This window comes from Myotis myotis, unplaced genomic scaffold, assembly GCF_014108235.1.
Source record: "Myotis myotis isolate mMyoMyo1 unplaced genomic scaffold, mMyoMyo1.p scaffold_m19_p_9, whole genome shotgun sequence".
Classification (NCBI taxonomy): domain Eukaryota; kingdom Metazoa; phylum Chordata; class Mammalia; order Chiroptera; family Vespertilionidae; genus Myotis; species Myotis myotis.
In genome coordinates this window covers 49,232,720-49,258,375 of record NW_023416401.1, presented here as the reverse complement: position 1 = coordinate 49,258,375, position 25,656 = coordinate 49,232,720, and the positions used below count along the sequence as shown (strand labels likewise).

The 25,656-nt window shown below is 41.0% G+C and overlaps 1 protein-coding gene across 7 annotated transcripts in view; it reads left to right on the top strand.

The window, feature by feature from the left end:
* Positions 1 to 25,656, top strand: part of SERPINB11 (serpin family B member 11) — a 66,525-nt gene that overhangs the window by 38,540 nt on the left and 2,329 nt on the right. For 3 of the 7 annotated variants that reach the window (XM_036321530.1, XM_036321531.1, XM_036321529.1), the window contains 6 exons: positions 17,792 to 17,976; positions 19,681 to 19,740; positions 20,805 to 20,933; positions 22,671 to 22,788; positions 24,395 to 24,537; positions 25,365 to 25,520. In XM_036321530.1, coding sequence (XP_036177423.1) covers positions 17,809 to 17,976; positions 19,681 to 19,740; positions 20,805 to 20,933; positions 22,671 to 22,788; positions 24,395 to 24,537; positions 25,365 to 25,520 — 774 coding nt within the window. In that variant the 5' untranslated portion in view covers positions 17,792 to 17,808. Of the gene's footprint in view, positions 1 to 14,090; positions 15,541 to 17,791; positions 17,977 to 19,680; positions 19,741 to 20,804; positions 20,934 to 22,670; positions 22,789 to 23,814; positions 23,873 to 24,394; positions 24,538 to 25,364; positions 25,521 to 25,656 lie in introns of those variants that run through there. The other 4 variants (XM_036321526.1, XM_036321532.1, XM_036321528.1 and 1 more) reach the window with 4 other exon arrangements.

Below are 25,656 nucleotides of genomic sequence, written 5' to 3'. Positions count from 1 at the left end.
CCCACTATAATCAGCATTCCCATTAACCAAACTAATCACTTTAAACAGTTTCAGGAGACACCATCCAGCTATTTATCCTAATATATAAAAACCCTGGGTCTGTCACATCTGCAATGACCAGGAGGCTCGACCAACTGGAAGTCAGTCCTGAAGTCAGCGCTGGGTTGCCACAGCTGACTGCTATGGCTGTAGGCACGGTGATCCAGCACTGACTCCTGAGGGGGCTGCGAATCAGGCCCAGAGAGAGGCCTGAAGAGAGAAGCAGGGTCTGATCCGTAGCCTCTGTGGCAGCTGTTGATCAGCACTTGCCTCTCTCTTTAGCTCCCAGCCTGATAATCAGCCGCGCCTCCATTTCTCTCCAAGCCTCCACCGGGGCTACTGATCAGCCCCACCGTTCTGATCAGGCCCCATTAAAAGGCCCAGAGATGCTGACTGGCATAGAAACTGACCAATCAGAAGCAAATCTGGGTCAACTGTGAGGAGCTAATGGCTGCCTAGGAGGTGAAGCTTTTGACGCTGACTGGCATAGAAACTGACCAATCAGAACCAAATTGGCCAGCAGAGGAGGGCAGTTGGGGGTGAGATCAGGCCTGCAGGGGAGGGCAGTTGGAGGCAACTAGGCCAGCAGGGGAGAGCAGTTGGGGGCCATCAGGCCAGCAGGAGAGGGCAATTGAGGGTGTGATCAGGCTGGCAGGGGAGGGCAGTTGGGAGTGAGATCAGGCTGGCAGGGGAGGGCCACTGGGGGTGAGATCAGGCCAGCAGGGGAGGGCAGTTGGGGGCAACCAGGCTGGCAGGGGAGGACAGTTGGCAGGGGGGTCCAGGCCTGCAGGGGAGGGCAGTTGGGGGCCATCAGGCCAGCAGGAGAGGGCAATTGAGGGTGAGATCAGGCCAGCAGGGGAGGACAGTTGGGGGTGAGATTGGGCCAGCAGGGGAGGACAGTTGGGGGTGATCGGGCTGGCAGGGGAGCAGTTAGGTGTTAATCAGGCTGGCAGGGGAGAGGTTAGGGAGTGATCAGGCTGGCAGGCAGAAGTGGTTAGGGGCAATCAGGCAGTCAGGCAGACAGGCAGGCAGGCGAGAAGTAAGGAGCCAGCCGTCCCAGATTGTGAGAGGGATGTCTGACTGCCGGTTTAGGCCCGATCCCTAAACACAGAGAGAGAAATAAGGAGAGAAGGAGAGAGGGAAACAGAGAGAGAAAGAGACTGTGAGACAGCATAGAAGGAAGACAGAGAGAGGGAAACAGAGAAAGAGAGAATGACGCCACTGAAGTGGATGGCACGTCATGGAATCACTATTGCTGACTGTATCTGGGAGCGAAGAGACTTGCTCTAACCCAAATGCCTTCTAAAAAGTGGTCTTCAAATTAGAGTAATCCTAAAGGTGTCCACAGAAGCTCTTCTGTTGTATGAAAATTTCTAAATATCAAAGGCATGTGTTCTCTTCTCCAAAATTTATCTGCCTGAAAATGTCCTGTGTTCACAGTAGTAGGTTGCCCAATTCTCCCACATTTCACAAAAGAAAGGCAAACTTGTCACCTGCCTCAAATCTTACACCAGTGAGATTCCCAGGAGTGACAGGCAACATCTCATTGGGTCAATCAAGATGCTCTATGCCTTAGGGCTTCCTGCTTTCCTATTTTATAGGAAATCCTGGAAACTGAAGAATGGAATATCAGACCAAAGTATTTTAGCTCAGATTGACTTGTTCTGAATAAGAATATTTAAAAATTAAGGTGGCAGTGGTTGGAGTAAAGACAAATTTTTAATAACAACACAGCGTCTTTGAAGCTTAGATGACTGTCGAGATTATGTTCTTCTGAAGACAGAGCAGAAAAATATCTATTAGAGCTAATAAACACTAAATATGATTTTTCTAGCCATGAATTTACATGTGAGAAAATTTTTTCTGCTATTCCTGATACTTACTGCAGGCACAAGAAAATGCAATACTAACTGGCATGTTTTACTGGGTTATATATTTTCAAGATACATTGGATAAAACTTATGGATAAAACCTATGAAATTTATTTCAGATTTGCCATGCACTCATCAATTAAAACATAAAGTTGATTTCATCAAATCATATCATGAATATTTTCTCCTATGAAAGTTACTCTTCATTTTATTTCATCTCTCAAAATGATGAATGGTTCAATCTTCTATAAACAAAGTCCAAGATTCTATGTTAGATAAAGAACCCTTGAATTTTTAGCAGTATACATTTTTATCTTAAATTAAAAAGCAGAGAAAATTTTTTTAATGATTTGTCTCATTAAGAGAAGTTGCTCCAATAAAAACATTAGCTTTTGTGCCTTAATAACTGTCAAAATTTTAATGTATTTATTGTATTTTTCAATTTTATACTAACAATAAATGTAGCAATAACTCAATCTAAAAGAGAGCTTTTAAACATTTAGAGCAATATGTTCATGAAAAATACAAACATTTCATATTTTAAATTTATATACATCTTTTCATTGGTGAGAAGGATAATAAAGTTATCAGTAAGAGACTTTAAAATCTAAAAATATTTAACTAGAATAAAATTCTTTGAAGGAAGTGGAATAGAAATATAATTTCCATGTAAAAAGGAATGATGTAAAATATTCAAAAGTAAAAGGGATTGTGCATGTATTTTAAAAATGGATGATATCATTCACAATATATGTAAAGTGAACCATCATGCTGTATGCCTTAAATGTATACAGTGATGTAGGTCAATTATTTCTCAATAAAACTGGAAAAACATTTTGAGAAGGATGATAGTGGGTATCATATGGGCAGGCTCCATTGGATGCTTTTAAAAGAGTGATTTAACAGTTTTATTTTAAAAGAGCAATGTTCATAACAGGACATAAATTGTATCCTTTCCACCTATTTATATTATTTAGATGTCATCAAAAAATATGTCAGGTTTAATGAGAAGTTATGAGTTGTTCTTGAGCAAAGGGTTTGCAGGGCCCAGACCCAGGCCATGGTGGAGCTGTTTGCTAACAAGTTCAGCATATCCCAGGCCATGCCTCTAGTGACATCATGTAGCAATGGCTGCAACAGCCACTCGTTAGTACACGCTTCATAGGGACAAAACCCATTTCTGGCTTTCTCTCTTTAAAACAAGGGCTGACCATTTCTTGTCACACACCAACTGGGTAAACACCTTGGGTTCTGAAAGTTGTTAAGGGAGGGAGGATCCAGGCAGAGAATAGACAGGACGTGGCTGGATGACATTTCATCGGATTATGAATAGGAATGTGGTATTTCTACCAACAAACAAGAACCCTGGCCCAAACGGCTTCACTGGTGAATTCTACTGGATTAAAAGTTTAACATCAATCCTTCTGAAACTTTTCCAAAAAATTGAAGAGGAGGGAGCATTTTCTAATTCATTTTATGAAGGCAGTGTTACCCTGTTATAAAGCCAGATAGACACTATAAAAAGAAAACTACAAACCAACACATCTTATAAGTATTAATACAAAAGTCCTCATAAAATACTAGCAAACTGAATTTAGCAGCATACTAAGGGACTGTTTATCCTGACCAATTAAGATTTATTTCTGGAATGTAAGGTTAGATCAACATACGAAAATCAGTCAGCTAATGTACTAAAAAACTAAGGAATTAAAAGTAATTTATTAGTAACTATGCATTACCAAATTAAATTATCTTCAATCATGACCAAAAATAGTACAGGATTCCAGATCCTAAATTAATCTTTTTTTTTTTTTTTTTTTTTTTTTTTTGCTCATGTGTGTTTTTGTACAGGGGCCAAAGGTTGTGACTGGCCTGGCCCTTGTAGTTCTTATTATGACTGAATGGTACACTTCAGGAAAAAGTATCAGGGAACTTTGAGAAATGAGATTCTCAAAAGTCCTGGACTTTACCCAGCATGCCTGAGGAGTACATATCAAGAGAGAGAAAGAAAGAGAGAGAGAGAGAGAGAACCTCAGGTTAAGGGATCAGGTGCCAATCCTGAGTCAAGGGTGTCACCTGTGCTTCTCCATGGTTTCAGGTGAGAAATATGCTGTCATTAAAATAAGTGGTTTTTTTATGCTTACTCTGTGCCAGTTTTGTCCTAGGGTCTATAAAAGAGAAAAAGTAAAATGAGACAGATTCTATCTTCATGTCGCTCAGCCACTCATTGGCAATATCTGCCAATAAATACACATTAAATAGAGTAAGTAAGTAACTTGAGAGGCTAAGATGTAGAATATGATGAAACTCAATGGGCAAGGCAGCAACAGGAAGTCTGTGCAGCTGCCTAGAAAATCTGGGACCATTGCTTTAACACAATACATGTCAAAGCCTTAGTTCTTTTTGCGCAGTCTGCACCCAAGGAGGAAGCTCCAGTGATTCTGCAAGCTTTGTTCTTTAATAAATTAAGCAAACATGAACGAAAGGGGCTGTTACCTTGTCTCTATTCATTGTGCTGTGTAATTGAGAAACTCAAAGCTAGTTTGCCTCTTCTCGGTAAAAAAACCAGTTAGGCAACAGAGCAGTGTCCTGACATTCATACAGTGGTACTGGGTGCTGCGAGGAGTGGGGATGGAGGTGGGAGAATAGGGGTGGGGGTGAGGGTGAGTGTAGGGGGTGGGGGTATGGTTATAGAATCTCAAGATTCAATACTTTATGGGCTGTCTTCCTTGGCTAAGGGCACAGGATCTCATTTCCTTGAGGCTGTGGGCTAGTACTATAACCTCGGAGAAGAAGCAGATAACTGTGCCGCGCCAGCACAGCCAAGGGTGATCCTGAGTTGGGGGGTGAAAGGATTGAGAAAAACAGACAAGAGAATGAAAGCTGGGTCTTGGTGGGACGCTGCTCCCCGATGAGGAGACAGCGCCAGCGCCCACAAGCCGTGTCTTTATTTTATAGCAGGTGCCAGGAGGCAAAGTAGGGGCGTGATCAAGTTGTTTACAGCATTCTCGTGAGATTCAACCCTACTCAACTACATGCACCTGAACTCTAGCACAAGGCACGTGGGGCCACGTGTTCGGACCATAGGTTCAAGCTTACAACCACAGCCGTTGGCTATAATTGTGCTGGGAGGGCCCTGCCCTCCAGCTGGGACTTGCACGTGGCAATGAGAGGACCCTGTCCTTTCATTAGTCTGAGGCTTGAACCTGGCCAAAAACTGTAGCCGCGCCCCACAGATAACCAAATAGCCCTTGGTTCCAGAATCCTAGACTTGAAACTAAAAAAACCTTTGAAGCAAAATCAGCAGCAAGCATAAATGACAATAATATATTTAAAGGGTGAAAAATATACAAGCAAAATAAACGTTTAGCAAAACAAACAGCAGCATGAGTGTTTTGGTAGGTCGGCTGAGCTGTGGCACTTTGTGGGGGTCAGCTTCCGGCCTCAGAGATGGGGTGAAATATCAGGACCCCAGAAAGGACTCCAGAAAATCATTTGCTTCAATTGCCTGATTTGCAACTGCAAAAAATGGGGCCCAAAGGATTTTCTCAAGATTGCCAAGGAAAGAGGACTAATATTTTGGCCTCAGTCAGAGGGACCTAAGGGGCATGGTCCCTACTCCCAGAACTCTCCTGGAGCTTGTGGGGTAACCAATGCCTTCTTCTTCTCCAGTTCTCAAAGCTTCTTCCTTCTTCTCCACCATCCCTTTTATTCCACCACTTAGATCCCACCACATTGAACTTAACTCTTTCCACTCTTTTCTTGTCTGGTATGCTATAGAAATTTTAAGTATTCTTATACTGATTAAATCAAGTATTCTGATTTGAATCTTTACAAAATTTTTACAAGTGGATATATCAACTATTTTATATTTATCTCTAAAAATTGGTACGTTAATTAAACTGCTTGGTGACCCTGCATTCACTCTGATTTGAATATCACTCCTTCCTACTCCTGAAGCTCTCTTGGGTCCCAGCCCTGGAAAAGTTTCTTTTCTTTTTTAACTCTCCAAATGAAACTCAATAATATACACAAACCTCAGATAACAGTAGCACATAAAATTTACTATTTCCTGCTTTCAGCATTACTCAGTACCTAGGTTGGAAATCTAAAAATAACAAGGCAACAGTACAGTAACTCCGAGCAGTCAACCTGTGTGTTCTCTGGGTAAGCCTTTCTTTGGGAAACTGAACTTTGCCTCCTTATCCCACCAATACAAACACTGGAATGCAGTCTCCAAGGAACCTGGAAACAGAGAAGGTGGTGCCTACGGGGCGCGGCTACAGTGTATTGGCCAGGTTCAAGCCTCAGACTAATGAAAGGACAGGGTCTTCTCATTGCCACGTGCAAGTCCCAGCTGGAGGGCAAGGCCCTCCCAGCACAATTATAGCGAATAGCTATGGTTGTAAGCTTGAACCTATGGTCCGAACACGTGGCCCCACGTGCCTTGTAATAGAGTTCAGGTGCATGTAGTTGAGTAGGGTTGAATCTCACGAGAATGCTGTAAACAACTTGATCACGCCCCTACTTTGCCTCGTGGCATCTGCTATAAAATAAAGACACGGCTTGTGGGTGCTGGTGCTGTCTCCTCATCAGGGAGCAGCGTCCCACCGAGACCCAGCTTTCATTCTCTTGTCTGTCTTTTCTCTATCCTTTCACCCCCGCCCCCCTCAGGATCACCTTTGGCCGTAACAAGTGGCGTCCGAACAGGCCTGAGTTCGGGGGAATTTAAAAAGTGGTCAGGTGAAAGGAGGCTCCAAGGTGCCCACAGAGAGTAAGCTTAATAAACAAAAGTAAGAAAATAAGCTTAAAAAGCAAAAGTAAGAAGGCCAAAAAAACACAAAATAAGGTAGGGAGCGGAAGTGTGGTAAAATTAGCTCGTGTAAAACATGGGAAAATGCTTAATTGAAGCATTTTTAAAGTAAACATTTTTAAATTCCTAAGGTAGAAATAAGCGGAAGCAACTTAGAGATTGCTATATAGCTGAAGGCCCAGAGAAAATTCCTGGTTCTATCTTCAGTTTGTGGTCCATGATTCGGGACTACCTAGAACCCCTTCCCAAAAAGGGATAGATGTAAGACAAATAGTAGAAAGTGACCAGAGGCTTCCGGCTCCATTTATACCTTTGGCAGCTTCATTACCTCCTCCAGTCCCTGGGGTACCATTCCTGTGGGGGAAAGACCTCTGGACAATGTGCTTCCTCCCAAAAAAGAACGAGAATTGGAGGAGGAGGCAGAGAGGGAACAACGCAGGCGGGACTGGGATGATGGGGTCTAAGACAAGCCTTTGGAAAGCTTACTGTTACTCGTAAGCCTCTCCAGTCGCATTCTAAACAAATAAGAACAAGAATGGGATCTCTGTCTCTACTCCAGTGGTCTCTGTATGAGGCTAGGCAGGCTGGGGAAGACACTTCAGGATTTAGTAGCCAATTGTACTCTTAAAATGCAATTACTAAAACAAAAAGGGGGAGAAGAGGTTGTGTTTGTATCTTTCCAGTAGGAGCAGTACAGTCAATTTGGGTGCCAGAACGGTAGGTGTGACACCACAATGGACCCAGAGAAGCTCCTTGTCCCTCTGTTCAAGAGACAGAGTTGCACCAATGACAGCAAAGAGGAAGAAAAAGAAAACAAAGGCTGCACTAGGGGCTGAGGTGCCAACATGGGGTCAGCTGAAGAAGCTAACAACAGGCCCAGCAAATAGCAGAAAAGCAAGGAGTGGAAGCTACTCCTTCAGCCATGTTTATGGCTGTTAGCATAGAGAAATAAAGAAATAAGCGGTAGAAAATAAGTAGAAATGAGCGGTAGAAAGTAAGTGAATAGGAAGATACAAAATAAGGTAGAAAATAAGTAGAAATAAGCTGTAGACATGTAGAAATAAGCGGGGGTTTGCAACCCAGGAAAGTTTTGGGCAAGGGCAGCCAGGTCTACCTATGGTTCTGTAAGCGGGGGTTGCAACCCAGGAAGGTTTGGGCAAGGGCAGCCAAGCCTACCTATAGTTCATAGTTAGAGGCAGAGAAATAAATAGAAAATAAGCGGTAAGAAATAAGCTGTAGAAAATAAGTGGTACGAAATAAGCTGTAGAAATAGAGAAATAAGTAGAAATAAGTGGTAGAAATAAGCGGTAGGAATAAGCGGTAGAAAATAAGTAGAAATAAGCTGAAGAAATAGAGAAATAAGTGGGGTTTGCAACCCAGGAAAGGTTTGGGCAAGGGCAGCCAAGCCTACCTATAGTTCATAGAGGTAGAGAAATAAATAGAAAATAAGTGGTAAGAAATAAGCTGTAGAAAATAAGCAGTAGAAATAAGCTGTAGAAGTAAGAAATAAGTAGAAATTAGCGGTAGAAATAAGCTGTAGGAATAGAGAAATAAGTAGAAATAAGTGGTAGAAAATAAGTAATTAGTAGGTACAAAATAAGGTAGAAATTTCCTAGGTTTGGTTTAAGCTACTGTAAAGCAGAAGATGGCTGTGGTTGATGATGTTTAAGGAAGTAATTTTTTATTTTCGACCTAGATCGTAAGCTCTTACAGCAGTTGAATTGTTTCTAGGCTTTGGTTATCTTTGCTTGTGCGACCTGATAGCTCCCTGGGACTTTGGGTCTGTGTGAGATGCCAGACTGAGAGTTGAGGGTCTCCAGCTCTGCAGGACCGAGGGTTGCTCGTTTCCATGCAGCAGTGGCTAAAGAAAGAAGCTGAGAAGGGACCAGACTTCCACCGGCGTGGACAGGGCTGATTTGACTGGGACTGGTGCAGACTCAGTGTCAGGGTCAACCGTCCAAACAGCCTGATCCTGGGGACTAGTTTTGCATCGGCAACATCTTTGCATCGGTGGCATTTTACTATACAAGTGGCCAAGGTATCAACATGGAGTCAGCTGAAGAAGATGGCAACTAAGGCCAAGCAGATGTTAGAAAAGCAAGTGGAAGTTTTGCTAGCGTTGGTGAACTGTCAGTTTTCTGTGGGATCTTGCAGAGCTAAATCTAAAGACTCTGGGTGGAATGTCCTGAAAATATTAACATGTTTGTAGCTTGATTTTGCATTGGTATTGCTTTGTTATTAGCCAGAGTTTTGTTCTCTTGTTAACATTGTTGTTTATAGTTTTGTTAATAGCCAGGGGTTTGTTTTGATGTTTTGATTATGCTGAATAATTTATTTAGAGTTTTTTGGATAATGTAAATAGGCGTGTTTAAAAACAAAAGTAAAAAGGGCTATGTGGGGTGTGGCTACAGTGTTTTGGCCAGGTTCAAGCCTCGGACTTATGAAAGGACAGGGTCCTCTCATTGCCATGTGCAAGTCCCAGCTGGAGGGCAGGGCCCTCCCAGCACAATCATAGCCAACGGCTGTGGTTGTAAGCTTGAACCTATGGTCCAAACACGTGGCCCCACGTGCCTTGTGATAGAGTTCAGGTGCATGTAGTTGAGTAGGGTTGAAACTCATGAGAATGCTGTAAACAACTTGATCACGCCCCTACTTTGCCTCGTGGCATCTGCTATAAAATAAAGACATGGCTTGTAGGTGCTGGTGCTGTCTCCTCATCAAGGAGCAGCGTCCCACCGAGACCCAGCTTTCATTCTCTTGTCTGTCTTTTCTCAATCCTTTCTCCCCTCCTCTCCCCCCCACTCAGGATCACCTTTGGCTGTAACACTTATTGAGAAATGGAACATTTCTAGTGCTCCAGAAAGTTTCCTTCTCCAAGAGAAATAACCGCTGCTTCCATTTTTGTTACCATATGTACTTGCGTGTGTAGTTTCTGGTCTATTTATTTTTTATTTTTTGGCCTGTCTTCATTGACTCAGCATGTTGCTTTCCAGATGGGCCCAGTGTTGTCATGTGTATTAGCAGTTTCTTTATTTTTAATGCTGTGTAGTGTTCCGATGTATGGATGCACCATAGTTTGTTTACACCTTCTCCTCCTGATGGACATTTAGTGGTTAGCTCTTATGTGTAAAACTACTATCAACATTCTTGTACAAGGCTTATTGTGGAAATATGTTTTCATTTCCCTTGGATAAATACTTTGCAGAGGACTCATTAGATCATAGAGTAGTTGCATATTTTCCTTTTAAGAGGCTGGCACTTGCCCCAGTGGTTGTAATATTTTGCATTCACACCAGCAGTATAGGAGAGGCCTGGTTGCTCCTTACATCGGTCAACATTTGTTGTAGTCAATCTTTCTCATTTACTCATTCTAGTGGGTGTGATGTGGTATGACTTTGTGTTTTAATTTGCATTTCTCTGATGACTAATCCTGCTGAGCACCTTGTTATGTTCTTGTTGGCCATTCATACATAATCGTCAGTGAAGTGCCTATACAAATATTTTGTTCATTTATTTTATTATTTTTTTTAATCCTCACCTGAGGATATTTTTTTCCATTGCTTTTTAGAGAGGTTGGAAGGAACAGAGGAGGAAGAGAAAAAGAGATAGAGATAGAGAGAGAGAGAGAGAAACATTGATGTGAGAGAGACAAGTTGATTGGTTGCCTCCAGTACAACCCCTGGCCGGGGCCAGGGATCTAACCTGGAACCCAGACACATGCCCTTGACTGGGAATTGAACCTGAGAGTCTTTGGTGCTTGGGCTGATGCTCTAACTGCTTAGCAACACTAGCTTGTGAGGTTGTAGTTCTTTGTGTTTTCTATATACAAACACTTTTGCAGGTATATGCATTGTGAATATTTTTCCCAAACTGCAGCTCACCTAGTTTCTTAATTGTGGCTTTTGATGAGACTTACAGAATTTCTCAAAGACAAGTTTCAGGTAGTGAATTCCTTTTGACTTACTTGAGGAAATACTCCAAGTAGACAGACTAAAGTATTGAGACCTATACGAGGCTTGAAGTATTCATCTTTCTAATCCTTAGGATTGCTTATTATGGTTGAAAGGCACTTTCTCTGCCTCCTGGAAAATAAAACAGTAACATAGCTGATTACTTTTCTTTTTTTAAAAAAAATGTATTTTATTGATTTTTTTTACAGAGAGGAAGGGAGAGGGAAAGAGAAATATCGATGAGAGAGAACCATCAATCAGCTGCCTCCTGCACACCCTCTACCGGGGATGTGCTCCCAACCGAGGTACATGCCCTTGACTGGAATTGAACCCGGGACCCTTAAGTCCGCAGGCCAATGCTCTAGCCACTGAGCCAAACCAGTCAAGGCTGATTATTTTTCTTGAGTCTGTGCTTCACACTCCATTTTGTTATAACTGGGTATCTGTCAGATGCTAACTAAGTACAAAGTTTTCTAAATGTTGTTTTCAAAACTCTTAATTTTCACATGGCATGACTTCTTTTGAAGCAATTGCTATCTGTAATGGAAAATAAGAGTTATAGGGATTCATTGAAAAAAGTCCCACCGTTTTGAAAACATCTTATCAAAAAATGGATGTTTTGCAAGTTGGTTGTGGGGAAGCCCAGGAGGTACAAACCATAGCAAAATTACTTGTTGGAATATCATTCTCACTTTATATTACTGATCATGTGTGGATCCTCCTCAACTGCAGTCAGTGAGGAAGCCTTTGGTGTGTTCTTGACCAGGCTACCCTCCAGTTTTCCAAATGGCCAATTCCAAACCTTCATCTCTTGCCTTACCCCAACCTGAACTGTATCTTTTTTTATTCCTCTCAATAAAAAGATAGCCAGTTATTGTAACACATGGTTATTGAGTGCTTACCACATGTCAGGCATTTAGCAAAACATAGTCCCTGTCCATGAGGAATTAACAGTCTAGACAAAATTTGTAACAGTTATATGTGCAAATTTATTTAAATGCGTATTCATCCTTCTCTGCTCTTGTGTTTGGGAAGGGCCACATAGCATTGTGTAAAGTTGGTTCTTCCTCCCACATTGTGTCTTAGCCCTTACATCTCTTGAATAACTTTCCCCACTGATTGTTCTCTCTCTTTCCTCTAACAACCACCACTTGGTGGTCATTTTAGTTTGCCCTTCATTACAAAAATTTAGTAGCCAGCTTCACATCAAGCTGCCTTGTGAACCTTTCTTAATTCTGTATCTAATTCAAACAAATGTCAGTAAATATATATATTTACCACAGTCTCTCAAGAAAATGCCAAATAGGCGGGGCTGCCCGATAAAATACAGAGCACTATTTACACAATGTCTTAGGACACCATTTATGCAATGTCTGCTAAGATCACTGATACCCTCCTAGTTCTCCAAGTTACCTCCAGGTTTTTCTTCTCCCTTAACTTCTGATGAAAGCCAGCAAGTACAGGTGGGGCTAGTGGTGTCCTGGGTGAGCTGAGGGAGTAGCTGGGGGCAGAAATCCAGCCTGCACTCCACTCTCCAGCCCATGCTCACTATCCTAGGCTATGAGACCCAGTAAAGAAAACTTCTTACCTCACTCAAATCCTGAAAACTTTTGAGAGAAAGTGAATTTGGGAGGATGGAGAACAAAATATTTATGACAGATAAAAAGACAGGTTGAAACAAGATTAGATATGAGCCTAAAATGGGTTTTCTAATTCTGGTTCTTAGAGTTAGACATACATCCAACCTAGTCATGGAAATTACTGGGATCTCAATGGAGGGTGCTGCCCTGGAAAACCTAGGGCAGAAAGAATAGACCGGAATGGGCACTTTCTTAGGACAGCTAGGACCTACATCAGGAATCTAGAGGGAAGCTCCTCTCCCAGAACCACCAGCAGGCTATGGCATAGATGAAATGTGTTGGCCACCTCTTCTGAGCCACTTCAAATTCTGTTACCCCCCCTCCTAATCTAGCAGCTAGCAAGACTACTGGTTCTGCGCAAGCTCTAAATTTTGTGCATTTCAACTTGACAGCACCTCCCCTCACATCTCATTTCCAGCTCCAGAGCTTTTCTGATGCCTTGGTGTGGGTTGCACATGCTTGGTACCCATACAAGTGCAACCTGAGTTCATAGGTCAATGAGATGAAAGCCAATGGCTGAAAGCCAAGAGACAAAGGCTTCCCTCATTCTTCTACTGAGAAGGCAGTTTCAAGATACTTTTTATAAGGTTCTTCTGAAGGTCTATGGCAGTGGTCAGCAAACTGCGGCTCGTGAGCCACATGCGGTTCTTTGGCCCCTTGAGTATGGCTCTTCCACAAAATAGCCCATGCGGGTGCACACGTACAGTGCGATTGAAACTTCATGGCCCATGCGCAGAAGTCAGTTTCTGAAAGGAGATAGATGAAACAAGTATACAAGACGAGTGTGGATGGGAGAGTTGGAAGGGGTCGACTTCAGCGAACGTATCTCAATCAGATTGAGGACGTTTTTAGCAAAGGTCAGCTTAGGAGTACCCTAATTAAGTTAATAACAATGTACCTACCTATATAGTTTAAGTTTAAAAAATTTGGCTCTCAAAAGAAATTTCAATTGTTGTACTGTTGATATTTGGCTCTGTTGACTAATGGTTTGCCAACCACTGGTCTATGGGATCAGATACCAGTGGCCAACTTCTAACAATTATTGTATAACTTTTCCTGTTTCTTCTATTTCTATTTCCTGAGATAATTTCCCAAGTAAATTACATGCATGCAAGACTTTGTCTAAGACAGCAGTTATCAACCTGTGGGTCGCGACCCCTTTGGCAGTCGAACAACCCTTTCACAGGGGTCGCCTAAGGCCATCCTGCATATCAGATATTTACATTACAATTCATAACAGTAGTAACATTACAGTTATGAAGTAGCAACAAAAATAATTTTATGGTTGGGTCACAACATGAGGAACTGTATTTAAAGGGCCAGAAGGTTGAGAACCACTGGTCTAAGACTAAAACACTGAGTGAATGAGAGAGTAAAGAGAGGCAAACAGTGCTCTATAATGGATGTCCTTCCACCTGGAAAGAAAAATCAAATGGGTCCAAAAGCCCTAGCTCTGTGGTCAGCAAACTGCGGCTTGTGAGCCACATGCGGCTCTTTGGCCCCTTGAGTGTGGCTCTTCCTAAGCCTTAGTACCCTAATTAAGTTAACAATGTACCTACCTATATAGTTTAAGTTTAAAAAATTTGGCTCTCAAAAAAAATTTCAATCGTTGTACTATTGATATTTGGCTCTGTTGACTAATGAGTTTGCCGACCACTGCCCTAGCTGGTTAGCTCAGTGGATAGAACAACTGCCTGCTTACTGAAGGGTCCCGTGTTCACTTGTGGCCAAGGGCACATGCCTGGGTTGTGGGCTCGATCTCCATTAGGGGGCATGCAGGAGGCAGCCGATTAATGATTCTCATCATTGATGTTTTTTATTTCTCTCTCCCTCTCCCTTCCTCTCTGAAATCAATAAAAATATATTTTTAAAAAATGAGCCCAAGAGCTTCCCCTCTGATAAGGAAAATAACAAGAGTACAGTATAGACCAAGGATGAAAAAGACCTCCTTTGATCAGCCCTTCTTAGTTAGCAAGGAAGCTAAGAAAATCAGTCCTTTTTTAATTAGACCTCAAGGGAGATGAAAACAATATGAAGAGGTGTAGGATTGGCCTTATGCATTGATATGAGGTTTCCAAGCCATGGAAATCTCTGGCTGGAATTGGCTCACATCTAAAAACACTCGCTCTGAGCACAGAAAGACTGGACAGATTTTGGACTCCTTTTAGTTCTATGGTTGGTTGCATACAGGTATTTTTATGTGCAAAGTGGCTATTAGGGCCATCATTTTAAATCTAACTTTTCTAGTTCTCATGTCTAGTAGAGTGGTTTCCTTTTGTCCAGGGATGACACCTTGCCTGCTGAGGAAGAAGAGAGAAGTCACCGGCCATGAAGGGCTTTTTTTTATAACCTCAGTGCAGTGCACTCAGCCATCAGAGCTTACCTTTGGGCAGTGGAATCAACCCAGGAGGATGGGCTGTGGGTAATGTGGACAAGAATGGTTTGGTAAGCTGGGCTTGTCACATAGTGCTGATTCTGGCTACTGCATACAGCAGACATTTTTTTTTTTTTTGTCTCCAGCTTGCATCCCTACCCCTAATCTATAATCTCTTTTACACAGTCTTGAATCATACTTCTGAACTCACTTTAAGTACGGTTGGCTTGTTGCTTCTACCAAGCTTTTAAACTGAAACCACAGAATAACTCCTGCTGGAGCTCATTCTTCTGTTCTTTTTATGGGACAGGAATTACCTGCCAGCAGATTGCTGAAGCTCCACGTAAAAACCTATGCTCCATGGAGGAGGGCACAAAAGATCTAGGAACGAATGTGTTTGGGCCAGGAAGCGTCCATCACGGCCAGAATCTTTCCCATTGAGTAGCTCTGTGCCTACAAGTGGACATGGGCAATCCCTGGGATGTGGAATATGGCACTGCCAACTTGAATGTGTACACATTATTCTTTTTAGACAGCTGGCTTATTTTCTTGAATAGAGGTTAGCTTGCCAATGTTTCCCCTTTAGCAGAGCAGAGAATGTTCAAGAACTGGGTGCTTCTCCAGAAAACACTGGCCATCCTGAGAATCTCAGGGACTCAAAGCCGCTCTGATGACATTTAAGGAGCCTTCCTCTGAGGGCTGAACTTACCTCCCAGCAAGTGTGGAGCTGAATCACTAAGGACACAAATGGAAAGGGAGGGGCAAAAAGTGAAGGCTTTATATTTCCTCTTCAGGGACGCAGCTCCAATCTCACCTACCAAACTGTCCACTTCACCACCAGAAAGCAACAAAGGTAAAGAGCTCCAGCTGTGCTTGTTGTCAAAGGGGAACAGATCAGAGTAGCAAAATATGGCATTTGGACAGGGTTGTAGTGAACCAAATGAGGGGCAGCTTATTCTTTAATCAAGTGTGGCTTTTGCTGACACCTTATCATACCTGTATATCCTAGTGTTAATTTGATTGAAATTTCTTCCTTCCATAGATGTTTAGTGAGTGGCTAGCCAGGACTGGTCTAGATAGTGAAATAAAGCATAAAAAACAAAGTCTTTGTTAATGGAGGTTGTACTCTAAAGGAAGGGGGTTTCAGGACAATAAATACATGTATAATATATAACATACACTATAATATATTCATGTATATATAGTTTATTTATGTTTATATCAATATATATAATATATAAGGCAAATAAATAAGTACACTGTGCATATATAATACATAGGGCAAATAAGTAAAACTGTGCATATATATGTATACACTATTGTAATGGACTGAAACTGGAGAAATGTGGCCAGTGAAAGCCTTATTGATGGTGTTATCTGAGCAGAGAGAGAAATGAACTGCTGGAGTGAGCCATTTGGATAATTTTGGGAAGAGCATCCCAGCAGAGGAATAGAACATGCAAAAGCCTTGAGGTGGAATCTGCTTGGCATGTTAAAGGAATGCAGGGCATTGATATGACTAGAACAGAGGGAGCTGGTGGGGAGGCTGGTAGCAGATGAGACTGAGAGTTGTCAGGGCCAGATCATGAAGGAGTCTGGCCTCTGCTCTGAAAGAAAGGGAAGCCGCTAGGGTTTTTGAGCAAAGGCCATAAGCAGTTCTGCTGTTAGTACATGACCAACTGGTATTTAAAAACATCACTCTATCTTCTCTAGAAAATATAATGGAGGTGGGTCAGGACTAAAGTAGGAAAATGAATTGGGAGATGACATCATCCATGAGGGGGATGATGATAGTTTTGACCAGGGTGGTAGCTGGAGAGTGTGAAAAATGGGTAGATGGTGAGTATTTCTGAAGACAGAGAAAAAGGGATTTTTTGATAGATGGAATGTTATGTGAATGAGAAAGTGTTTAAGGATGATCCCACAGTTTTCAGTCTGAGCAAATGAAGAAATTGAACTGCCATTTACAAAGATCAAGATAGCTGCTAGGGGTGTATGCTGGAGAGAGGTTCAGGCAGTCACGAGTTTGCTGTTGGACATGTTAAATTTGAGATTCATATTAGACACTCAAGTAGAGATGTTGAGTAGGTAGTTAGATATATGAATCTGGAATTCAAGGGCAATATAAATTTGGTAGCTAAAAGCATATCAGTGACAATTAAAGCTGGAAATTGGGTGAGATCACCTGTCTGAGTGTAAACAGAGGAGAGGACTAAGATTTTAGATTCTGCAAATGAGACCAAGAAGGACTGGCCCAGTGAGGCAGGTGGTGAACCAAGAAAAAACAATGACCTAGAGGTTAAAGGAAGAAAGTGTTTGATGCCAGTGGAGGTTTTTGGAGAATGACACCTCCCCAAGGGCAAGAACTGTGCTCAATAAGTTTTGTATCTCCAACCCCTTTTAGTTAGGATTGCTCAATAAGTGTTTATGGGACTGAATAAAATAAACTCTTCCTTCCTGACAAAACATTGTCTTTAGATAACACATATTCCAGAATTATATTTTTCTCTCAGATTTTCTTCTTCCAGTCCTTCATTTTCATTGACATCATGGCTGCGGCCCAGGGCTGAGGGCTTTGGGCACCTTATGGCATGACCTGTTTGCTAGTATTGCATTACTTTCATGGAGGAAATGAGCAGAGAAGTTTGCCTGAGTTTGTCTTACTGATTCTCACCTTGTTTGTTCATGAATGACCAGGATGCAAGTGTTCTCTCCTTGTGACAGTGGACAGTCTAGTGGGAAAGTACCTCATTTAGCTGAGTCTATGCAGCTCAAGAATTTTTCTGTACAAATTCCAGGGTGGGGAGTGTTGTTAAACATGAAAATTCAGAGCACAAAGATCTAATTCCTTCTGCTCTTTTGCTCCAGAACAATCAGATCACTTTTAGATGTGCACAAATGATAGCTTTGAAGTATTGGTTGAAATGAATAGTAAACCTTCTATTCATTAGAATCTAAAACTACTGTGAATTCCCCTCTCTAGCATTTTCTAATTTCTGAAGCAGTGTGCTCAGGCTCTTTAATTCCTGAAATTAATAACTAAACTCCACGTATTATCTATATCTGCAAGTAATATTCTGAGCTGTTTTCTTTTCTGTTCTCAGGTAGTGCTGGTCATAAAATGGATTCCCTCAGCACAGCAAACATTGAATTTTGCCTTGATGTGTTCAAAGAGCTGAACAATAACCATGTGGAAGATAATATCTTCTTTTCCCCACTGAGTTTGCTTTATGCTCTGAGTATGATCCTCCTTGGTGCCAGAGGAAACAGTGCAGAACAAATGGAAAAGGTAAGGAATGCACCAAAGATGTCCCCAGAGTCTGGAAGTTTTACTTGTGCCCCCCTATGGGTCAGCCAAATTACTTATATCTTTACACCAAGAAAACTGCCATCTTGTGAAAGAACACACTTGGGCAAATCATATTTCTTAAAAGTGGATAATGAGCCGAAACTGGTTTGGCTCAGTGGATAGAGCATCGGCCTGCAGACTGAAAGGTCCCAGGTTCGATTCTGGTCAAGGGCATGTACCTTGGTTGCAGGCATATCCCCAGTAGGAGACGTGCAGGAGGCAGCTGATCGATGTTTCTCTCTCATCGATGTTTCTAACTCTCTATCTCTCTCCCTTCCTCTCTGTAAAAAATCAATAAAATATATTTTTTAAAAAAGTGGATAATGACTTAAATAATGTAATACATTATCCTATATAATAAAGAGGTAATATGCAAATTAACCCTCATGCCCTCACAAGACGGCTGCCTACGACCAGGCTGGCAGCGGGGATGACCAAACGACTGAACAGCAGGCTGAGTGGGGCGACCAGGCTGGCAGGGGTCTATGAGGGACCACCAGGCCAGCAGGGGGGGCAGTTAGGGGCGACCAGGCAGGCAGCCAGGTGAGCGATTAGGAGCCAGCAGTCCAGGATTGTGAGAGGGATGTCCGACTGTCGGTTTAGGCCTGATTCCCAAGATCAGGCTTAAACCGGCAGTCCGACATCCCCCAAGGGGTCCTGGATTGGAGAGGGCACAGGCTGGGCTGAGGAGACCATCCTTCCCATGCACAAATTTTGTGCACCGGGCCTTTAGTAATATAATAATGCAATACATGTAATACAGTCTCTTCCTCACCATTGGTAGTTTCATACATACATTTCCACAATTACTTTTAGAGTTCATCCTTTCAATGATTTAAACATAACAGAAAGTATATATACGATATTATTCTTGCCCTCTAGAAGTTTAATTTATAATACAATTTAATGTCACTTTAAGAATTATTGAGTTTTTAAAAAATTCTTTAATGTATTTGAATGTCATAATAACCCTGTGTGGCAAGTAGCTATTGTTATCCTTATTTCATAGTTGGGGAAACTGAGGCTAAGAGAGAAAGGGTGACTTTTCAGTTTACCTAGGCTGAGGGTGACTTTTCAGGTTACACAGGCTGATATATAGTAGTTTTTCATTACATATGAAGTTTATTGATGTGAAAATCCTAGAAGAATGTCATTCAACAACTTCCAGGATACTTGCACATTCCATTATTATTTGTCTTTTATTTCTTTATTCCATATTTTGATGCGCTTTCATGATTTATTTTTGCATTTAAAATAGGTATTGTGCTGGAAAACCATGTAATGCTTTACATGGCCCTGGATGGGTTCTGTCACAGTGAATAGTGTGAGAAAAGAAGGAGAGGGGAGCAGGGTCTAGTGAATGATAACTCAATCCCTGGACTCTCACAGACAATGGTCCCAGGCATGTCACTTAATCTTTCTTTGGCTCAATTTCTCTCACAAAAAACGGGGATAATAGTATCTACTCATAAAGTTGCTGGGAGAGTTAAGTAAGATATGTAAAGGCTTATAAATATAACATCTTTAAATGTTAGCTATTGCATTGGTCTTTATCTGAAATGGAAAAACAGGTACTTGTAACTGTTAATCTTTATGGACTATATGCTGCTTTTGATGCCAATTGATTTTTCTTTCATTTTCTAGGTGCTTCACTTTAATCATATTGCAGAATCATTAAAGCCAAAGTTTAAGGACTCAGCTAAGGTATGACTGCTGAGCTGTCAAGCGCTCTTTGTGAGAGCACCAAGAGATAATGGTGCAGGGGTTGAGTAGCAGAGCCCCTTTTTGTTCCTTCAGGAGGCTTACAATGTCCTCCTTGGTTTCCTCCTTCAATCTTCCTTATAACTGCTAGCCTACAGAGTTAACATAATGATAATGACGACAATAATAAAATCCCCAGATTTTATCAGGTGACTTACTGTCATCAAGCTTTTCTGTTCTTTTACAAACTGTGTGCATGTTGAGCCTGCCGTGTGCAGTGTTACATTTTTCAAACTAGTGAGGGGACTGAGAAAAGACATGGAGGCTTTGTCACATAATTATACACCAGGAAAACAGGGCTCTATGCTGCCCAGCCCAGCTGATCTTAATTCCTTTCAGTAAGAGCATTTCTTTAGAAATGAAATGTATACAAAACTCCCATATGACAATAGTTGTGTGTTGATTGTGACCAACAGAAAGCATATAAATGGGTATAGATTCACAGAATACTTGTCTCACAGAACCTAATTTATTGTTAGGCAATCTTTACTTTAGGGAATATAGGCATAACCCCTCTACTGTCCATGAATTCCAATGCATCAAAGCTGCATGCTTAACCAGATTCCTCCTATGAGGGACAGATGGGCGTGGAAGGTCAGTTCAGGGAGGGGCTGAAGAGATCTATTAAGTGGTCACAGAAACGGAGATATTGAAAGGAGTGTGAGAGAAAATAGAAATGATTCTCTAGGTACAAAGGCAGAAAAAAATGCACAGAAAATTTGGATTATTGCCCTGAATATCCAATTAGGATCTCTTTATATATGATAACTTCAAGTTTTGAATTAAAATGTTGGGGCTGGAAGTACATGTGCTTTTGCAATAGCTTTCAGTTCTGCACACAATCTGTAACCAGGGTCACAGAGAGCTGAGATTATTGTGCCAGAGGAAGTTAGAGAAGAAAAATGCTTTCAAGTCTCTGTTGTTTTCATGTTATTTGTAACTCTTCTATAAATCAAGTAATTTAATCCAGCAACTTAATACTATATTCTTTGTTTACTGTGCTTTAGTGCAGCCAAACTGGAAGGATTCACTCAGAGTTTGGTGCCCTATTCTCTCAAATCAACCAGCCAGACTCTAACTATACCCTCAGCATTGCTAACAGACTCTACGGGACACAGACAAAGGCATTCTATCAGGTAAGTCCATTTGGAATGGTGGTCAACAGCTTTCTTTGTCATCCTCTGAATTTCACACCAAAAAGTAAATCATAAATGAAAAGAGTCACATTTATCTTTAAGAGATTAAATTTGAACCCTGTTAGAGTTTCAATGAAATGGTTTCACCAATCCCCCATTTAAGGTTATGAAATATAACATAAAAAACATTACTTATGCAATATCACCAAAGTTGTCCAAGAACCAGTTAGGGATGAAGCACAAAATAAAGCAGGTAAGAATTAACCCTTATGGACCAGAAAAAAACCCCAAAAATCCATTTCTCATCTCTTCTTCAAAGGTCCTAAAAGGCAGAGTATTAAGAATTAGTGGAAAGTACACTGGACTGGGAGCCAAGAGATCTGAGTTCTGTTCTCCTTTAGACATATGACTTTGAGCAAGTCACTTCTACCTTTAAAATGAGAGGATTAAATCAAGCGTTTTTTTTTCTTTTGCTACAAAATTCTAACACTATTTATGCCATTTCCCAGTAGCATTGGAATATGGAGTTTTATTGAGTATTTACTATGTGTCAATCACTCTACTACATACATTATAGACATTATCCTATCTAATAATCCTATCTAATAAAAGGGTAATATGCAAATTAACCATCACTCTGTCACAAAGATGGCAGTGCCCATAGCCACAAGATGGTGGCGCCCAGTCCTCTCAGCTCCGCCCGAGTCTGCCAGTCCCAGGGGGGTGGCCGCTAAGAGTGGGCAGCGTGAGTGGCCTGGTGGAATGCTTGCTTTGTCACCCTGGCCATGGAGGGCCTCTGGGCAGTGGGCATGGAGCGGTGTGGGGGTGGGGGGAAACACTTGCGTTGTCGCCCCAGTGACAAGGCAAGTGTTCCGTGCCTGGCTGTGGATGGGCCTCTGGGCTGCAGAGAGCCTCTGGGCAGCTGGCGCAGAGCGGCCAGGCCCCACAGAGAGCTACTGGCACATGGATTGTGCGCAGGGCTACTAGTCTTATATAATTCTTACATAATCCTAAGATGCAGGTACAAAATTGTCATTAATACCACAGTTGTGAAGCAAATAATAAAAAGTCAAGTTGGGAAAGGTCAAAGAGATAATTAAGTGGCAAAGCTGGAATTTGATCCCTGTCCAAATCCATATTCCTGTTTTTCATTGCTACGTCATCCTGCTGTGATTGAGCTAATCTGCTGGCTTCAGTGTCTTAACTTTTGTTTGACCAGTGTGATTTTACATAAAGTTGAAAAAAATGTCAATGTCATCAGAGAATATTATTATTAATTTAACTTATGGTGGCTCATGAGGAAGTTGAAATATACCATATAGAGACCTAACCTTTTGTTAGACCTCAAACAAGGAAACCATTTAACCATTCCGGTTCTCAGTTTTCCTATGTGGAACATTAGAGCAGTAACTCCCATTTTTTTGTGTCCTTTGAAGAGGAAATTGGAAGGATAGAGTGAAAAGGTAGGCACTCTACCACAATTTGTCATTTTGCTTTGAACATTTTGAAGTTAAGAATGCCCATGAGATGACAGAAGTAGCAACCAAAACTTCCTGAACATTTCTTTGGGAAAGTTCTTTGATTTGACTAAATGTCTTTGTATGGATTCTGCTTCCTTTCCAACATATATGCACAAACTGCTTTTGTCTGTTATAATTTTACAATACATCGAACTGGAAGTATTTGTTTTCCTTACATTATTTTTGTGTTCTCATGCAGTTATCCTTTCTTTTACAGCAATATTTAAGTTGTTCTGAGAAACTGTATCAAGCCAGGCTTCAAGCTGTTGATTTTCAAAAGTCTACGGAAGAAACCAGGAAAACTATTAATGCTTGGGTTGCAAGCAAAACTAATGGTAAGGATAAGTCACATTTATGTCTACAAACTTAATTTGTGCTGGTAAACTCCCTGAGGCAGTGTTAACGAGGAAGCAGGGTGAGGTCCAGAAACAGACACAACAAATTAACAGTGGAGGAAGTGGGGGAATATTTTGGAAAATGTCTTTTAGCCATTGTCCTCAATGATCTAGCTAAGTGACTCTGAGAATGAAAAGAACACTGTTTCTACATTAGAGAGATGTTGTCATACATTCTGCCAGTAAGTTTAATTAAATTTAAATCTACCTTTCCCGATTTTAAAACAAACCCTATATGTATTGTTAAATATTTCTTTTTTAAAAATGGAACATTAAATGTTCATGTCAGAGATGTGTTCATTTCTTTTAAAAAATCTATTTAAGGAAAAATTTAAAGAAAAAAGAGAAACTAGAAGGAATCCTTATTCATCCATCACTCAGCTGCAAGACTTATTACTTAAGCCAATATTATTTAAGATAGCCATGCCCTTTACCCACCACCTCTTTCAGATTATTTGGGAGCTAATTCCAATATTTTTTTTCTCTCTATATGTTTCAGTTTGTGCCTGTTAAAAATATAAGCTTTTAAAAATTATGAACACTATACCATTATTACACCTAGAAAATTAAAAAAATCATTTAAAATTAACAAATATTTAGTGAGCTTTTGTATTCCCCCAGTTGCCTCTTTTTTTGTTTGAATCAGAACCCAAATAATGTTTGCACATTGCAATTGGTTAATATGTTCCTTAGAGCTTGAGTTTTTAAATAAACTTTTTGATTGAAATTTACGTATATTTAGAAAAGTATATACATGATGTGTTTGCTGCTCAGTGAATTATCACTATGATGAATACTCTGGTGTACCACCACCCAGGTCAGGAAAACAAAATATTAGTTACTGGGAAGGGCACTCCAGGGTCACCCTCGTGTCTTCTCCCAGAAACTAACCCACCCCGTTCCCAGACCTTAAGATTTCTCTGACTTTTATGCTAACATATTTGTATCTATTATATCATTTAACAGCAGTGACTTCTCAAAAGTATCTTGTCAATTGATGGATGTCATTCAAATTCAATAATAGGTAACCAGATTAAAATATGTATCAATTCAGGTCTTCGTACTATTAGAAAATGCATGGAAAATTCTACACATTTTTTAGACATGTTAATTTACTTAGAACAGTAGAGGAAAATATATTTTATCTCACATGCCAACTCTGATCTACTGCTAGTGGCTGCCTGGGAACTCTGAGGTGAGAAAGAGTCTGAGACTTAAACTAAGGTTACCTGAAAAAGCCCACAATGGAGTCACTAGGATGTTAAGAATGGTAGGGATTTTTGTTTGTTTGTTTAGTTTAGTGTTCTAGCCTCAGTTTATTGCTCTCGTGCCTAGAACAGTGCCTGGCACATAGAAGTCTCTTAAAATATTTTTTAGCATAAATGAATAGATTGATTATTGTTATCTGCCATGGGTGTGCATTAGGGATCCACATGCTGGGTATTTATTTATACACATATCACTTAATGGTAGCTATTGTGACTATTTAACTATTATCAATAAGTTTAAATCCAAATCTATTATCTATTCTTTTTCTTATTACAAGGAAAAATTACAAACCTCTTTGGAAAGGGCACAATCGACCCTTCTTCTGTGATGGTCCTGGTGAATGCCATATATTTCAAAGGACAATGGCAAAATAAATTTCTGGAAAGAGAGACGATTAAAACCCCTTTTCGGCTAAGTGAGGTACGTGTTTCATTTTCAGACCGATGATAAATTTTGGAGACTACAATAATTTTTATAGACAGGTTAGGAAGTTTTTTTTTTTTTAAATGATGGGCAGGTGTGTCTACTTCCCAAGTACCTTTGAATGCTTTGACTTCTATCAACCCCACTGCCTGAGGTCTAGACACCTGGCTGAGCTCCTTCAGGTTCACTTAACTCAGTGGTTCTCAACCTTGGCTGCACATTAGAATCCAGGTTAGGAAGTTTTAGTGGAAATACTCTTCTAGATCTCTGTAGGTACCTTTAACTGTGTAGTCTATGAATTTTATTTTCATTTTTCCCTATGAAGTGACCATAACCTTTCTCACAGGCACCTGAATGAAGCCTTCAGACACTAGGGTGTCCTGGAAGAGGAGAAAGCCTGTTCTCTTCCGGCTGTTCTCCATATATGCTGTGGCTATTTCCTTTAGTGGCACAACACAACTATTATTTTTCTCCTAAAAAATATCCAATTAAATTAAAAAGGAAACGATCCTATGATACCATTTTCCTATATAACTCATTTTATCGGGAAACCCTGGCTTTTTTTTTGGGGGGGGGAACATCTATATTATTGTTTTTATTACTATATTCATTATTCAAACAATTTGGCTCTCACTAGGACTTATTTTGGAATATAGAGTCATAACCTTTGCATAAGAAAGTAATAAATGTGTGTTTTATAGTTGATATTTTACCCACGCATTTAGAGTGTTAGTGCAGATATTTGTCGTGCAAGAAAATCAGTACACATGCATGTGCACACACATGTTTAGCTATTGTCTAATTACAATCTTTCAAAAACATAGGGTAAGAGCGTAATTGTGGAAATGATGTATCAAGTGGGAAGGTTTAAATTGGCCGTCATAAAGGAGCCGCAGATGCAAGTGCTTGAGCTGCCCTACGTGCAGGACAAACTAAGCATGATCATCCTGCTTCCCATGGGCACAGTGACTCTAGAACAGGTATGTTACAGGAATGCCGACAGCAGAAAAAGCACGCGTGCATGTGCACCACACACACACACACGCACACACACACACACACACACGCGCGCGCGTGCGCGCGCCCCCCACACTGTGTGTATTCCACAATATCAGT